Source organism: Myotis yumanensis, unplaced genomic scaffold (genome assembly GCF_028538775.1).
Source record: "Myotis yumanensis isolate MYYU_CA2020_CCGP unplaced genomic scaffold, mMyoYum1.0.hap1 SCAF_14, whole genome shotgun sequence".
Classification (NCBI taxonomy): Eukaryota; Metazoa; Chordata; class Mammalia; order Chiroptera; family Vespertilionidae; genus Myotis; species Myotis yumanensis.
In genome coordinates, this window is record NW_027223765.1 from 26,399,357 (window position 1) to 26,416,206 (window position 16,850).

Genomic DNA, 16,850 nt, shown 5'->3' on the forward strand with positions numbered 1-16,850 from the left:
CAGGGGTGTAGTCTGGTCCTTCCTGAATCTAACACCCAGCACAGGGCCAGGCACAGGGGGAGGGAGGGAGGGACTGAGGGAGGGAAGGAGGTAGAATATACCACAGTGATTAATGGTACAAGCTATAGAGGCCAAAATAACTGAATTCAGATTCTGGCTTTGCCATTGACCGACCTTGTGACCTAAAACAAATTCCTTAACCTCCCTGAATGTCAACGTTCTCATCTGTGAAATAATATTGTTTACTGCACAGGATTGCCGATTTAATTGGGGATTAAATCAGATAATTCTCCTGGAGCACATAGCATAGTGTCTGCCCTTGGTAAGCACTCCAACTGTGGCAGTAATTCCTGTCATTGTTTGCAGTAGTGGATGATAACGACGCGGATGGCATGGCCCTCCTGCTACCAGCCAGCTCTGCAGTTTCCCCGGGAGAAGGAATTAGCACCTGCACAGGGGCAATAAGGGATGGACCCTTGGTATCTCAGCAGCATCCCACTTGGTGGTAGAAACCCAAGAGGGGCCTCCAAGCCAAACCAGAATGGCAGGGGATGCCCTTGGAAATGGGCCTCGGATCCGGGTCTCTTAGCACGTGGCGCCACCTTCTGGCTGCTCTGGGAACTGTCTGGCACTGCCAGTCACCCAGCTGCAAATGTTATTTGTGTCAAGTACTGTGTACCTATAATTATCCCTTCACTGGGAAGTCACCGCCCCGAGGGGCCAGCCACACAATTCATGCCGCCCCCGCAGACAGCGCCCCATGTCCTGAGGGTTATAAATCAACCATGAAACTTCACTTTGCCCTGAGGCTTTGCATATCTTAGCCAGCATGTCTGTTCTTATTCTCTCCTGCTTTCTTTTGTGCTGGGAGAAACCAACCCCCTCCTTTTCTCTTTCAGTTGCATCTTCTGTGGCTTTGGGTTTTAGGTCAGAGTTTGAGGATGGAGTCAGGGGTCCTCGGTCTCCCCCCCACCCTCTCCTGCCTGCCCTCAGATCTCAACTCACCAGACACCTGGACCAGCTCCCTAATCTCCTGTCTGTCATCCTGACCCTGGTTCTTTTGAGACTTAAAAGAGAATAACAAGAGTGGGAAAAGGCTTCATCCGAGGCAGCCCCTCGGTCTGTGGTGTAATTAGCGTCACCTGTAAGGAGGCTGTGGACACGCATTGGCCCCACCTCCTTCCTCACCCGCAGTCTAGACAGTGTACTGTTTGTTAATCTCATCCACAAACACCCTCACAGAAACATCTAAAATAACATTTGACCCAATATCTGGGCACCATGGCCCCACTAAGTTGACATATAAAATTAACCATCACATACTATTTCCTTCTCTGACTTGCCGTCTCCACTCCGCACTGTGGCTTTGAGATGTGCCCGGGTTGACAGCGGTGGCATGCCACTGTGGGTATACCACAGGTTCTGTGCTTTTCTATTGGTGGATGGAGGTTGCTTCCAAATTCCTCTATCACAACAGGAGGGGGCATGCACCTGCTTGTACACACCCAGGAGGGATTCTCTAGGTCAGAGGCAGGCCACTGCCAGCCAGCCACCTGCTTTTGTAAGTCAAGTTTGATTGGCACACAGCCACACCCACCCACATACTAATCACCTACAGCTGCATCCTTCCTACAGGGGCTCGGCTGTGCAGGTGCAACCACAACTGTGGGCCCACGAAGCCTAAAATATCTCCTAGCTGGCCCTTTGTAGAAAAAGTTCCGGCCCCTGCCCCGGGTCAGCACCCCGCTTTCATATGGCATTGCCAAGTTACCCCCCAAGTGGCTGCACAATTTCACCCTCCCAGCAAAGGCGTGTGAGGGCTCCACGTCCTTCACACCCTCAACTCCCTAAGCTTTGCCAACCTGATGCTTGTGAATTGGCTTCTCGATGCTATTTCACATGTTTGGCTCTTGGAACGTATATCACTTATTCATTGAACAAACATCTATTCCGTGGTTACTACGTGCCTGGCACTATCAGCAGACAGCTGCCCCGTTTCACAAGAGAAGAAACAGCCCCGTCATGTTAGGAGCTGTACATGTGAGCTCAAGCCTGTGGGGAGGCGAGGTAGTTGCACATGGGGTTTGCAGCCATGCCCTGGGGAGGGTGGCACCAGGAAAGGGCAGTAACTCGCTGATGCCGTTCTGCAGGCGTGCGGACGCTCTGCGGGGAAATACAACACGATTTGGCTACCTGCCCATAGCTTCTGGCAGGCGGGGGCACCGCCGTCGTAATTCTCAGCAGAAAGAATCTGTCTTTCACACGGGCATCAGTAGAGTCATTTAGTAATTAAACTGGGTTTTTTGTCTTCCCTTTGACCTTAGAAAATAAAACATCTGTGATTATAAGAGAGAGTGTGAGAAAGAAGCTGTCCATAACTGATACAGTGAGAAATAGAGCTTCCTATTGAAAGTCGCCCAGTTGGCCTGGCCAGCATGGCTCAGTGGTTGAGCATCGACCTATGAACCAGGAGGGCAGGGTTCAATTCCCAGTCAAGGGCACATGCCTGGATTATGGGCTCCATCCCCAGTAGGGGGCGTGCAGGAGGCAGCCCATCAGTGATTCTCTCTCATCATTGTTGTTTCTCTCTCTCTCTCCCTCTTCCTTCCTCTCTGAAATCAATAAAAATATATTTTTTAAAAAAGAAAGTCACCCAGACAGCCAACGAAGTAAGGAAAAGGGAGGAGGCGTGGGAGTGAGCTCTGTCTTGTTTGTTGGCCAGAAGGTCAGTACCCGACGCCTGTGGCTGACACCTCAAGCAGTCAAGACACTTGTAGAAACATGGGGCAAGCTCTGCACAGATGAAAAGTCGTATGTGCTGGGGATTAGGACTCAGGGGGAGGCGGGTGTGGGCAGGGAAATGCTTTCCTGTACCAGCTGTTCTCGTCAATATTGTTTAATGTTTTTAACCAAAAGGTATGTGTGGCTTCGATCATTTTTAGTTAAAATGCAAGAGTAATAGAGCCTGGGCTAGTGAAGTTAGATGAAGCAATATGGGCAGAATCACCTCAGAGATGGGAGTAGAGGCTGGTGCCAGGCATGGAGCTGGGTGCTGAGGAGGCAGAAATGAGAGGTGGTGTCTGCCCTGGGGACACATAGGTCCGTGGTGGGAAAGACAGAAAGAGATAAAAAATTCCAGGGTGGGTAATGAAGAAAGACTTAATGAAGGACACCCAGCCGGGGTGGCTCAGTGGTTGAGTGTCGACCAGGAGGTCATAGTTCGATTCCCCATCAGGGCTGTGGGCTCGATCCCCAGTGTGGGGCGTGCAGGAGGCAGCCGATCGATGATTCTCTGTCATCATTGATGTTTCTGTCTCTCTCCCTCTCCCTTCCTCTCTGAAATCAATAAAAACATATTTTTTTTAAAAAGACAACGAAGGAGAAGGTCAATGAAAATGGCCAACGAGGCGGGAGGAAGAGCAGGAGAAAGGTGTCTTGGGAGTCAGGGCGGGGGAGTGACGTCTGTGAGAAAGGCTGCTGGGCGGTCACCATGAGCTCGGAGAAGCCCCTGCTCGGCTTGGTCCCACACGGTCCTCGCCATCGGGGTGGAGACGCACTGCCTCCGGGGTACGAGGACAGGTAACAGCTTCTTGTTTAGTTATTGCTGGAAGCAAGTCATGCTGAGCATTTGTCCTAAACGTGAAAGTCGCTCGGATGTGAGAAGGATTTCCAGGGACTCCCGCCTCAGGCCACCGCGCCAGCCCAGCCTAATTTCCCAGGAGCCCCGTCTAGCCTGCCTCCTCCCCACGCCTGCAGCTCTGGCTGCTGGGATGCCACTATCTTTAACTCCAACTCAGCATTCATTGGACCCTGGGGCCCAACGGAGACACTTTTTAAAATGCTGCCTGTCCTTGCCCTCTTCTGACACCAGGATGGGCAAATCTCTCACCCGCCACCTCCAGCTCCTTTTATTTTAGCAACTGCATCCGGTGGGGACGGCAGTGCGAAGGGCAACAACCCTCATCCTCCGAGTGCCAGTGACTTTTCAAAATGACTGTGGGCGGGAAACACCGAACGAAGAACAAAATCCAGCCGCCAGATAGAAATCTCCACCCAACCGCCCGTGCGGCGGCGCGGGGACCGGGCCAGGCTGCACACACCCATCGGGCCGGTTGACAATCCTGGAACAACCGCTCTGTATTAAGACAAATAACAATAACAACAGCGGCTGCCATTCACGGGGTACTCACTGCGCCAGGCAGGCAGCCAAGCGCTGTTCAGGCCGTGGCTCGTTTAATTCTCCCAAGTACCAGGAGGTGGGACGCATCATCATCCTCGTCTTATGGACGAAGAAAGCAAGTCTTAGAGCTCCCCACGGGACCGCCCAAGTGGTGAGAGGGAGAGCTGGCTCTAGAATAAGAGAACCGCCACTGTGTCCTGAGCGTGCGAGAGGGGCCTGGGCCTGGGGTCGGGGCTCAGACGCAGGAGTGGCCCAAGGAGGAGTCAGCACCGTGCACCTCGCGCAGCTCAGGCTGGAAACCTCGGGCCGTTCCCGATTCCTTTTGCTCACTCTCCCCACAACTGCTTCATCACCAAAAACTGTCCCACCCCCAATATGTGTCTTAAGCCTGTCGGCTTCTCTCCACCATCCCTACAACCACCCTGGCCAAAGCCGCCAGCATCTCCCGGGCAGCCCCCCAGCTGGGCCCTGAGCATCGCCTCCTGCCTCTCACAACCCCGCTTCCCGCTGGAGTCAGGGGTCTCGCCTGCTCAGAACCTTTTCATGGCTTCCGAGTAAATCCCACCTCCTTTCCACGGTTCCCGAGGCCTTCCTGCCGTGGCCTGGCCTTCCTCCCTTTCTAACCACCTCTCTCAGGAGAGCTGCTGATGCCCCTCAGGCAGCTCAGAGCCAGGCTCACAGGAAACAGTCATGTGCTGATGAGGGCGAGAATGAGGGGGTGGATGGACCAGAAAGCTTCCCCGAGCCCAGCCAGCGTAGCTCAGTGCTTGAGCATCGACCCAGGAACCAGGAAGTCACGTTCGCTTCCCAGGCAGGGCACATGCCCAGGTTGTGGGCTCAAACTCAGTGTGGGTGTGCAGAAGGCAGCTGATCAATGATTCTCTCTCATCATTGATGATTCTATCTCTCTCTCCATCCACTCCTCTCTGAAACCAATAAAAATATATCTTAGATAAAAGCTTTCCAGAGGCAGCCGTGTTTGAGATGAGCTTTAAAGTGGGGTGGGTTTCTCAGGTGGAAGGGCAAGAGGTGTGAGATGGTAAAACCAGGTCTTCTGGATCCAGGCCACCACACAGACGAGGACCTGGAGGACTTCCCCTGGGAGGTGACATGAGCAGGCCTGGAGGCAGGTCGGTGCAAAGTAGGGGTTCTCCGAGTCTAGTGCACCTTGTAAGCCCCTAGAAACCTTGTTACAACAGGTTGTTGGGCCCCACTTGCAGAGGGTTAGCGTCTGAGAAGTTGCATTTCTGACAAGTTTTGAGGTGGTGCTGCCGCTGGTCCAGGGGCCACACTTTGGGAACCACAGGTGCAAGGCCTGCTGAGGAAGCCTCCGCGTGGAGGGGCAGGGAAGACAGCACCAGGGCGGTGAGCAGTTTAAGACGACAGAGGCCAGTGGTCAGCCTGCCCTTTCCCCTTCCGCACCATCCCTCTTGGAACTAATGGGAGCCTGCCATGACCTCTGACCCCCATGCTCCTGGTCCTCAACCGTTCTCCTCGGCTGCATTTATGCTTTGAAGGGGCCTCCTGTTTCTCACTCTAATGAGACTTTGGTGACTCTTTTAAAATACTGCTGAGTAGCTCAATTGGTTGGAGCATCATCCAAATACACCAAGGTTGCTGGGGGGGTCAGGGCACATAGAAGAATCAACCAAATAATGCATGAGTAAGTGGAACAACAAATTCATTCTCTCTCTCTCTCTCTCTCTCTCTCTCAAATAAATAAATAAATAAAAATAAAGCATGCTGCTGAGGAGATAGGCCCCAAACCACCTAATCTCACACTGCAATTCGCACTATTGCTGCCGTGGCAAAGTGTCTGGTTTTAACAGGAGGCCTGGCATTACATCATGTCGCCTTGAGGGTAGGATTTCTGGCTCTATATTGGGCATAAGGAGGGGGAGGAGGAGGAGAGGGCCTCTGCTAGCCTTCCCAGGCCCCATGCGCAGGCTGTGGTTTGGTTTGGTTTGATTTGCTCAACATTTTCATATCCACCAGGGAAGACACGTCTTTATCCTCATGATGTAGCCCAGCTAGGAACCTGTAGCCCTGGCTGCTCTACATCACAGGAGGAAGACAGAAAGCAATCCTCCACAGCAGTCTCTCTGGATTCTGATGTGCCTTTCAGTTTCCAAAGCTGATGACAACATATGGGATCACATTGACCTGGTTCGGCATTCTGCCCCTGCCATTCTCCAGCCACGTGATTTGGGGCAACTTACTTAAGCTCTCTGAGCCTCAGCTTCCTTATCTATAAGATGGGTGTGCTGAAAATCCACATCAGAGGGGTGCCAGGGCGTTTAGCAAAGTCATGAATGTTAAGTATTTAATAGAATGTGGGGCTCACATTTATGCAATCCAGGCATAAAACAGCTTGCCAATTGCCCTGGTGTAAATATTCCCACCATGGCTGATATCAAGCTAACAACATGCTGTCACTAGATGAAGCGTTGAGCACACCCTTATATATGCAGAGATGACAGTAACACCTAGTAAAATAATTAGGAAGCGGTGGGTTTTTATGACCTTTGCATTTTGAGTATTTATCACCTGTGTTTTTGAAATAATGTATTTAGTTGTAAGTTCACACAATTAAAATTTTCATGACGGCTGTGTTTCACAACCAGCTCATAAAACTCCTGGAATATTCACTATCTGCTCTCACTACCAGCCAGTTCCACCAGGCCATGGGCCAGGCACTTCCCTTTCCTCCCCCTTTCCTATCCTCAGCCCCAGCGAGGATTTCATGAAGCTTTCCCAGGTAGAAACAAAGATGTTCCCTGTCCCACTGCAGGCTCCAAGCTTTGCTTTTGGACTTGGCCTCTCCCAGTCCTCAGCCCAGGCTCAACCTCAGCCAAGGCCCAGCCCTCACCACGCTGCCTGCCTGGCCCTTCCTACCGCTGGGATGGCAGAGCCACTGCTAACACCAGAGAGGACGTAGCCCCTGCTGGGCTGGGCGCCTGCAGGGGAACCATGAAGGGCCCTCTGTGGCTGCATGGTGGACTGCGGGTCATTTCAGGATCCCGTCCGCGAAGGGGATGGGGAACCCAGCCAGCCAGCTGCACTCTGGCAAGTCAGAGCCTATAATTAGCCTCCACTTGAGGCTTGAATAGCCCCTGGTTGGTACTAATCAACAGTAAAGCAGGAAGGCTGTGAACAAGTCTACCGTGGAGTGATCATTTTGCTCCAAAAATCCAACTCTAAAGCGCTTTAAAAACATCCAGATCCTGCCCCAACCGGTTTGGCTCAGTGGATAGAGGGTCGGCCTGCGGACTCAAGGGTCCCAGGTTTGATTCTGGTCAAGGGCATGTACCTTGGCTGCGGGCACATACCCAGTAGGGAATGTGCAGGAGGCAGCTGATCGATGTTTCCAACTATCTATTCCTCTCTGTAAAAAATCAATAAAATATATATTTTTTTAAAAAACACAAAACATCCATCCTGCCCTGGCCACGTGGCTCCGTTGGTCGGAATGTTGTCCTGAACACCAACTGGTTGCGGGTTTGATTCCCAATTGGGGCACATGCAGGAGGCAACCGATGGATGTTTCTCCACCACATCGATGTTTCTCTCCCCCTTCCTTTTTCTCTAAAATCAATAAAAACATGTCTTGAGGTGACGATAAGAAAAGAAAAAATACACCCTGGTTCTGAGCTTTATCCTCCGCCCCCCCTTTTCCAAGAGGGACACAGAGGTGCCCTGAGCCCCTGTGCCCGGCAGGAGTCTCCGCGGGGAGCAGGGCTGGCCTTGCTGTGACCTTGCTCTGCTGTGTGACTGTTCCAGGTGGGCGAGGCCGTCTTGGAAAACGCCCGGCTCGTGCTGCGGACGGAGAACATCCAGGCGGGTGCGGATGCCTTTAAAGACAGGTAATGTTTTGCCACAGGGGGGAGCCCCCCCAACCACCACCCCCCGCCCCCTGTTACCTCCAGACTCTTGGGGACTCGGGCAATGCTCTCTGGAGTCTGCAGCTTTCTCCTCCGGCCACATGGAAGGCTGGGTGGGGAAACGGTCTGGGAAGAATCCAGAGCTGGGGAGAAGGCCATGGACGGAAAGGAGTGACACGGGGAGACATTGGCAAAGATGCTGGGTAGTTTTTAGAAAGAAGGCCCTGTGTCAACCAGAGATGGGAAGAGCTCAGAGTGGGCGCGTTCAGACTCCCGTGAGTGTGTGTGTGCACGTGTGTGAGCATGTGTGTCATTGAATGGTGGCCAAGATGGTCAGGCCCAAACCCTCCTTACAGACACAAGCGTGGCCCCGAGGGCTCAGAGAGTTTGCTGAATGGACCACATCCCGAGGGACCAGGCTCCCTGGAGAGGTGAGCCAAGCAGGGCTCCAGAGGCCCCAGGGGGACTCTTCCAACCTGGAGCAGCAGGGACCAAGCCCAGTCACAGGGGTGGGTTTTCATTTCGCTGGAAGGACAGGACTTGTTCCCAAAAGGAGGAAGTGTTGATAGGAACACAATCCTTCTCCCTGGCCGGTTTGGCTCAATGACTCGAGCATCGGCCTGCAGACTGAAGGCTCCCAGGTTCGATTCCGGTCAAGGGCATGTGACTTGGTTGCAGGCTCAATCCTCCGCCCTGGTTGGGAGGCAACCAACTGATGTGTGTCTCTCTCACATCCGTGTTTCTCTGTGTATCTCCCCCGCTCTCTTCCATCCTCTAAAACTCAATGGGAAAATATCCTCGGGCGAGGATTAACAAAAACAAAAGAAGAATACAATCTTCATAAAGAATACACTTGGATAGAAAAGTTAATCCTACACATAAAACACTAGAAAAATGCTTTAGAAACCGTCTCCCAAGTGCCGATCCAAGATGCAGGTCCGCCCTGAGGGAGGTCTCTGATGGATGCCACAGGGCTCCGTCCTGCATTCTTTCATTTACTACTTTTAACTGCAAGGTGCCTGGAAGCAGGTGTGGCCAAACGGCAGAAGATACAAACCAGGAGAGGGGTGAAGAGTAGAGTGACAGAACCAGGGTTCAAGATGATCCCAACACATTGGAACAATGGCCCACGGCCACTGAAAGAGAATAAATATGAGCTCCTACTTTGCGGCTCAAATACCACGTGCCCCGGGGAGGACCGGGAAGCTGGGCTTAAAGCAGCTCTTGAGAAAAATGCTCAGGGGGAAACCCAGTATTAGTCAGCAGCAAATACAGCTGGTCAAGATCAAACAAACAAACATACAAGCCAACAAAAACCCACAAAGCAAATCTTAGGGTCCATGCTGAAGAGCATTAAAGGGATTGAACAAAGGGGCAGACAGTCCCACGGGACTCTGGAGTTTTGCGTTCTGTATCACATTTTAAGAAGGGGGTAAGACCAATTAGAGCATTTATATTCATCCCACAGGTATGTCTGGAGTCTGGAGCTGGGTGCTGAGGATACAAAGAGGGAAAGGTCATATAGCCCCTGCCCTCCATGATGAGGGATGTGGAAACCAGTTTATGTCAAGAATAGAGGAAGGAACTGGGAAGGTATAACCAGAGGAACAAAGACTTGGAGAGGTGGGAGGTGGGGAGGGGAAATGAGAGGGTAACATAAGAGACAGCCTCTACTAGTAAATAGTTGTGGGACTGCCAGAAGGAAGAAGTAGACTGATTTTGGTTGTTCCAAAGGGTGAGACCCAGTACTTGGCAGATTCGTATAAGAATGGAGATTTAGCCCTGACGGGTTTGGCTCAGTGGACAGAGCATTGTCCTGCGGACTGAAGGTTCAATTCCAGTCAAGGGCATGTACCTTGGTTTCGGGCACATCCCCAGTGGTGGGTGTACAGGAGGCAGCTGATTGATGTCTCTCTCATCAATGTTTCTAACTCTCTATCCCTCTCCCTTCCTCTCTGTAAAAATCAATAAAATATAAAAAAGAATGGAGATTTAAGCTCTTGAGAGAAAAAAATTTACAATATGTAGAACTGTCCAAAAATGGAATGGTGGCCTTGAGTGGTGATGAGTTGCCTGTCGCTGGAAGTATTCGAGCAGAGGCTACGTGATCACTTATCAAGAATGCCATCAAGGGACTGTCACTGGGTAGGAGTTAGAATAGTTGAATGCTAAAGTCCCTTTAAAATTCCAAGACAGTAAGATGCTTTCTGGAATGAGGAGTGTGAGATTTCTCCTTTCTGTGAGTGGGTTAAGGTAAGCTGTGAACGTTGGCTGAGTGGCACAGCTGGGGAGAAGGCCATGGACGGAAAGGAGTGACATGGGGAGACATGGGCAAAGATGCTGGGTACTTTTTAGAAAGAAGGCCCTGTGTCAACCAGAGATGGGAAGAGCTCAGAGTGGGCGCTTTCAGACTCCCGTGAGTGTGTGCACGTGTGTGAGCATGTGTGTCATTGAATAAGTTGTGAGTTTGACAGCTCTGGGTATTTCACATCTAAATCCAGCTTTCCCATTTCCTTGAGGAGAAACGGCATACCCTTCCCACTCAGCAGTGACCGAAGGAGCTGAGCAGCAGCGCCCCTTTAGGTGAAATACAAACCGCCATCTCTGCTGCGCAGACCTGGCCATGGTCCCTCACCTACACAGGCCACTTGGCCCCTGAAGGCATTTGAGTTGGCAGTCATGGTCCTGAAATTCCATGTGGGCTCTTTGGAGAGAGAAACCACAGTCTTCATTTTGGGGTCATTGGTACATAGCTCGGTACCTGGCAGACTCTCGGTACCAGTTGCTAAAGGATCTTCAGGTGGGAAGGGTGATGACGGTGCCTGACCCCTGAACTCCTGAACTCACCCTAGAGGCCCATGCTTCCAGTGCCCCTTAAGGCAGGCCCCGCGTTAAGCCAGGTTATCAGAAGTTGACAAGAGTTATTCTCATTGTAACAAATCAACATGCAACAGCTGCATTCACCTTGTCCTTGATGCTGCTGGAAAAGTGATCTCTAACATTCACTGTAAACTAGCACACAATTGGCCTGTTGGTGACATTCATAATCTGACTAGTGGCCCGGTGCACGGATTGTGCACATGGAAAGGAAATTAATTAGAAGAAATATTTTAATATCGCTATTCGCCCTTTCTCTATAATAAAAGTATCAACCAAATTCACAATCGATAATGACAGACCGAAACACACACATGCAACTGGCACCAGTGAGAGCTTTATATGTATCACACATGCACGAGTCAACTTAGCCTTTTATATATAGAATAAACTTGCTTAATTAGACCTGCTTTCCGATTTCGCTAAACTTTTTCCAGCCCAGTGAAGCACCCCAACTTCTCTTTCAGGTAATTGTCAGCAACACAGCAATAAATATCAACACAAAGCAGATTATTATTGTAGATCACGCAGGGAGAACAAAGGGTAAAATATTTAACTGCAGCAGTGTTTGACTATATTCTGCACAGTGAGAAAACCTGAAGTCATTTTCAAGGTCCACCATTTCTTACTTCTTTTCAATTGGGTCAAGTTTCTAAACTTTTTAAATCTCTGTTTTCTGGCTAATAAAGAGAAAATAGTATTCCACCAAGTCTCCTACCTACCTACTCCAGGACTTCTGTGAGGATCAAATGAGATGAGGCACGGAAAAATGCTTCACAAACATTTGGTTAAACTGTAAAATGTTTCCACCTGGCTTAAAGCAAGTCAGGTTTCTGGGCTGAAGAAATTCCAAGAAGGCTATTTGCTAGGGAGAGGATGCCAGGTGTTGCTACGTGATGTCATTACCTGGCACCCACAGTGACCTTTTTGGGCGAGGCTGGGCTATGGGCTGCATTTTGCACCATGAGGTCTCGGCAACTTCGGCAGCGATTTGGTGGGCTCTCATTACCGGGTGGTGATGGGGCCTGTGTCCCACTTGGGGGAAGCTGAGTGTTGATTTGTCGGCACCAGATTCGTGGTACCGTTTATTTTTAAATGGCCAGTGTGGGTCACAGCAGCTCCTTCATTGAGCGTCTGCCCCCTGGTGGTCAGTGCACGTCATAGCTACCAGTCAGACGAACACTTAGCCTTTTATATATAGAGATTATTTTCTCTTTTCGGTCACCTAGCTATGCTGATTAAGTTCCTTTATCTGCAGATATGAAAATGAGCAGCCATTTCGAAAGGCCGTGGAAGAGGAAATTAACTCTCTCTATAAAGTCATCGATGAAGCTAATTTGACAACAATGGATCTGGAAAGTCAAATAGAAAGCCTGAAAGAAGAGCTTGGCTTTCTGACAAGGAGCTATGAAGAGGTAGGTGGGGCTGGGCTGACGCTGGGTTGGCTTTACTCACCTGTCTGGCCGAGCTTCAAAACACAGGTGATGGGCCCTGGCTGGTGTGCTCAGTGGGTTGGGCATCGTCCCATGCACCAGAAGGCTGCTGGTTCAATTCCAGTCAGGGCACACGCAGGGGTTGTGGGCTCGACCCCCAGTGTGTGTGTGTGGCGGGGGAGGTACCCGAGGAGAAGGAGGTATAGGAGGCAGCTAATCAATGTTCTGCTCTCACATCAATGTTTTTCTCTCTCCCTCTCCCTTCCTCTCTCTCTCTCTCTCTCTGAAAATCAATAAAAATAATACTAAAAGAAAACATAGGTGATGGTAGCTCACCTGGGCCTCTCCATGTCACTTGCCCAGGGCTGGTAAAATGCTTACAGTCCCAATGTAGGGGTCAGGCTAGCAAGATGTCTCATACTCAAAAGGCTTCAGGACCAGGTTGCTCTGAGAACTGGGGGAGGCAGCAGGTCCAAGCACTCTCGAGGGATGGCACCAGTGTTGAATTGAGGGCGCGTCCCGTACCTCAAGGCGTTCAACTCCAGAACGTTGTCTTCACTACACAGGACGCACAGAATAACTCTGAGCCAGGCTGTGGTCTGCACACACTCGTTAGTGGAATGAGGTCAGATCCCTGAGTGACAGGACGGAGGGGACCTCCCCTGGCGGCATGGTCCAGCCCCACACTGATCCTAGACCACCTGCCTCGTGCCCCTGTCTGACCTGAGGCCTAAAGTGCTTGCAGTTGAAAAGGTGAAAACCCATGTAACAGTCTCATGTCAGGAAGCTCCCTCTTCTCTCCGACCTTAAGCAAACCAGGAACCAGGCCCACTTCCTCCTGCTCTTGGCGCTGGAGTTTTCCACACTCCCGGACAGTAAAACAGTAACTGTGGAGTTATCCTCAGAGCTCTTTCAGCCTACTCTGACTTTATGAAATGCTGCCTACTCTGTGTCGTTACTTAGCTAGTTATTTGGCATTTTGCTTGGGCCTGGGCTTGTGAAACCAGCGGAGAAATGCATCCTGGGAAAAGAGAACACAGCCCCTGTGCTGGGAAGAGGAGCAGGGGCTCCCCCAGTGGCTGTGAAGCGCCACGTTTGGCTTTAGCAGAATGAGAAGCAGAGTGTTGCCCACAGCCTGGCCGGTGTGGCTCAGTCGGTTGAGCATCACCCTGTGCACCGAAAGATCGCTGGTTCCATTCCCAGTCAGGGCACATGCCCGAGTTGCAGGCTTGATTCCTGGTTAGAATGCATCCGGAGGCAGCCAATCAATGATTCTCTCTCACATTGATGTTTCTTTATCTCTCTCCCTCTCCCTTCCTCTCTCTCTAAAATCAATAAAAAAATATATTAAAAGGAAAAAAAAAGTGTTGCCCACAGGGCTTCTGCTGAGTACAATGCCAGGCCTTCTCTGCCCGCGGAACTCACCTGTGTGCGCTGTCATTTTCAGGATGTGAAAGTGCTGTGTAAGCAGCTGGCAGTGTCTGAGCTGGAACAGGTGGACGTCCCCCTGGGCGCTGGTCTGGATGACATCCTTGAGGCGATCAGAATTCACTGGGAGAGAGATGTTGAAAAGAACCGGGTGGAAGCAGGAGCCTTGCTCCAAGCCAAGGTGAGAGGTAGGGCCCGCACCTCCACTCTGCCCTGCGCGGAAGGAGGCCAAGCAAAGAGGAAAAGCGGTCAACGTGCAAAGGAAAAGTGCAGCTGTCCCAGTGGACATACAGGAAATGCATATTAAGATAACAGTTTGTTGTTTGCCTGTCTAAAAACAGAAAATGTTTAAAATGGTAATAATTCTATCCTATATGATAAAAGGCTGATATGCAAATTGTCCCCTCAACCAGGAGTTCGACCAGGAGTTCAACCAGGGGGTGGGGCCGGCCAGCCAACTGTCCACAGCCCCTCCCCCTGGCGGGCCCAGCCCCAATGGTCTTGATTGGGGCGGGGCAGGGCAGACCCCACCCGTGCACAAATTCATGCACCTGGCCTCTAGTAATAATAATAATAATAACAATAATTATAATAATAATAATAATGCTGGCGAGTGTGTAGAGAAGGAGGTTTTCACCTATATTTCAGAAAGCACTTCTATGACCCGTTTGCATAAGGAATTTGGTGATATGAATCAAGAGTCTTATAATGCCCCTACCTACCAGTTGAATAATCTGGACACTGTCCTAAAGATATTGAAAATACAAGCAAAGTGTACATCCAAGTGTACTCACTGATGCATTCATTACAAGAGTGAAAACGTTTGGGGAAATAACACATAAATGTTTAATAATAGGATAAAGACCAACCGTGCAATGACATATCAGACAGTTATGGGAAGTGACATTTGTGAAGCATTTATAACAACCTGGGAAATATGCATGCAATAAGCGTGAGAGTGCAGAGTGGTGCATACCAGGGCCAAAAACATTTTCTGCAAAGACCAAGACGGTAGATATTTAGGTTTCTGGGCCAAATGGCCTCTGTCGCAATATTCAGTTCTGCCACTGTGATGTGAAAGCTGCTGGAGACAATAAGTAACAAGTGAGTGTGGCTGTGTGCCAATAAAACTTTATTTACAGAAACAGGAGGTGGGCTGGACTTGGCCTGCGGGCTACAGTGTGCCAACCCTGGTGTATACAGTAGGGTAAAGCATTCAAACAGAGAAACTAGGCATCACAGAAAGATTAGAAAGAACACACTACAGCATTCATGGTGCTAGTGGTGGTTGTCTTTAAGTGAGGGGCCTGTCAAACACTTTGAAACGTTTTTCTTGCTTTTGAGTATTTCTTGAGTTTTTCTTAAGTCGTATGAATTCTATTCAGGGAAGAAAATGATTTTTATTAAACTTCGTAAATAATAAAGGCATTAACCAGAAATAGAATGAACAGGGTTTCTTCCTTCTCCATCCCCTACCCATGGATGACTGGGATTTTGAGGCAGAGGATGGAAAGGGCAGAAGAGGGAGGACAGTGTGAAGGAAGTGTGAAAACTAAGGCAGCCACGTGAGGCAAGGCAAGGGGGCTGCTCCTGCGTCCTGGGTTGCCATGGAGCACTTCTCCACCCTGGCTGCACAGAACTATGTCAGAGCATTTTCAAAAGGGCCCACCCCCAGGCCCCATCCAAGACCAAGTAAATCAGAAGGAGGAGAGGGACTTTGTGGTTCTCTCTCTCTCTCTCTCTCTCTCTCTTTCTCTCTTCCCACCCCCCCCCTTTTTTTTATTGATTTCAGAAAGAGGAAGGGAGAGGGATAGAGAGAAAGAAACATCAATGATGGGAGAGAATCATTGATTGGCTGCCTCCTGCACGCCCCCTACTAGGAATCGAGCCTGAAACCTGGACACGTGTCCTGACCTGGAATAGAACCCTGACCTCCTAGTTCATGGGTCAACACTCAACCACTGAGCCACACACACCAGCCGGGTTCTCTCTCTCTCTCTCTCTCTCTCTCTCTCAGAGAGGGAGGAAAAGAGAGAGAGCAATTTGAGAGCAATCTGTTGTTCCACCCAGGCATGCATTCACTAGTTGATTCCTGTGTGTACCTAGACCAGAGATCGAACCCGCAACCTTGGTGCTTTGTGACGATGCTCCAACCAGCTGAGCTACCCAGCCAGGGCGTTGTAGCTCTGTAAGCTGATTTAATGCACGGCCAGGGTTGAGAACCATGAGATATATAAAACCCTCCACAAGAAAACCAGGAGGACCTTTCACTTTCTGTCCTCTCCTGCCCCCTTCACTCCCCTGCCCCAAGGACCAATAAGAACATTCCCAGCTGGGTCTTCACCAATTCTGGAGCCTTTAATGTTCTCCAGCCCAGAAAACACCTTCCATTTCCCCGCTGCCCCCCCCCCCCCCCCCCACCCCTCTTCCAACAGCTTCTCCTCTTTCTAACCTTTAGTTCCTTGAGCAGGTCACAACAAACACTTTTATGGCAAATAGTGCCCGATAACCCCACAAAATGCAGCCCCACCCAACCTGGTGAGAGGTGAACAACTCAGAGGGAAAGCAAAACCCAACCGTAGATTCGATTTGGGTCCATTCCTTCTTCTTTAGGAGAGTCCTGAATATTTATCACTAATGACCCTAGAAGCCACCATCCATTTCCACCCCTTCACCTTAGAGGTGGGGAAACGGAGGCCCAGGGCGGGCAGCGGGCACTCGCTGGGTGGGTGGGTGTGGCTTCATTTAGTTCTGCCGGGCTCCGTCCAGGTCCAGGGACCTTGTCTCTGCCGGGGGCTGTTGTTTCTCCCTGGCTCTGCCCCCAAAGCTAAATCTCGGTGGCCCAGCAGTTTGCAGCCTTGCTTCTGTCCCCACACTCCTGGGTGCACACGCACTGGAGTGTTTCTTTCTTTGCGAAAGGGGGGAGGGGCGTTGTCATGAACAGGAGTGTATCCTGCCTAGTGTGAAAAAGAAAAAGAAAAAACTTGGTCATTACTGTCCACCCCTCACCCTCTTGAGAATCATCACCAGCCCAACAGTAATGCAAACATT

At 50.5% G+C, this 16,850-nt stretch overlaps 1 protein-coding gene across 1 annotated transcript in view; it reads left to right on the forward strand.

Moving 5' to 3' along the window:
• Nucleotides 1–16,850, forward strand: part of BFSP2 (beaded filament structural protein 2) — a 46,042-nt gene that overhangs the window by 10,719 nt on the left and 18,473 nt on the right. The window contains exons 2-4 of the mRNA XM_070391161.1: nt 7,961–8,043; nt 12,197–12,353; nt 13,819–13,980. Coding sequence (XP_070247262.1) covers nt 7,961–8,043; nt 12,197–12,353; nt 13,819–13,980 — 402 coding nt within the window. The remainder of the gene's footprint in view (nt 1–7,960; nt 8,044–12,196; nt 12,354–13,818; nt 13,981–16,850) is intronic.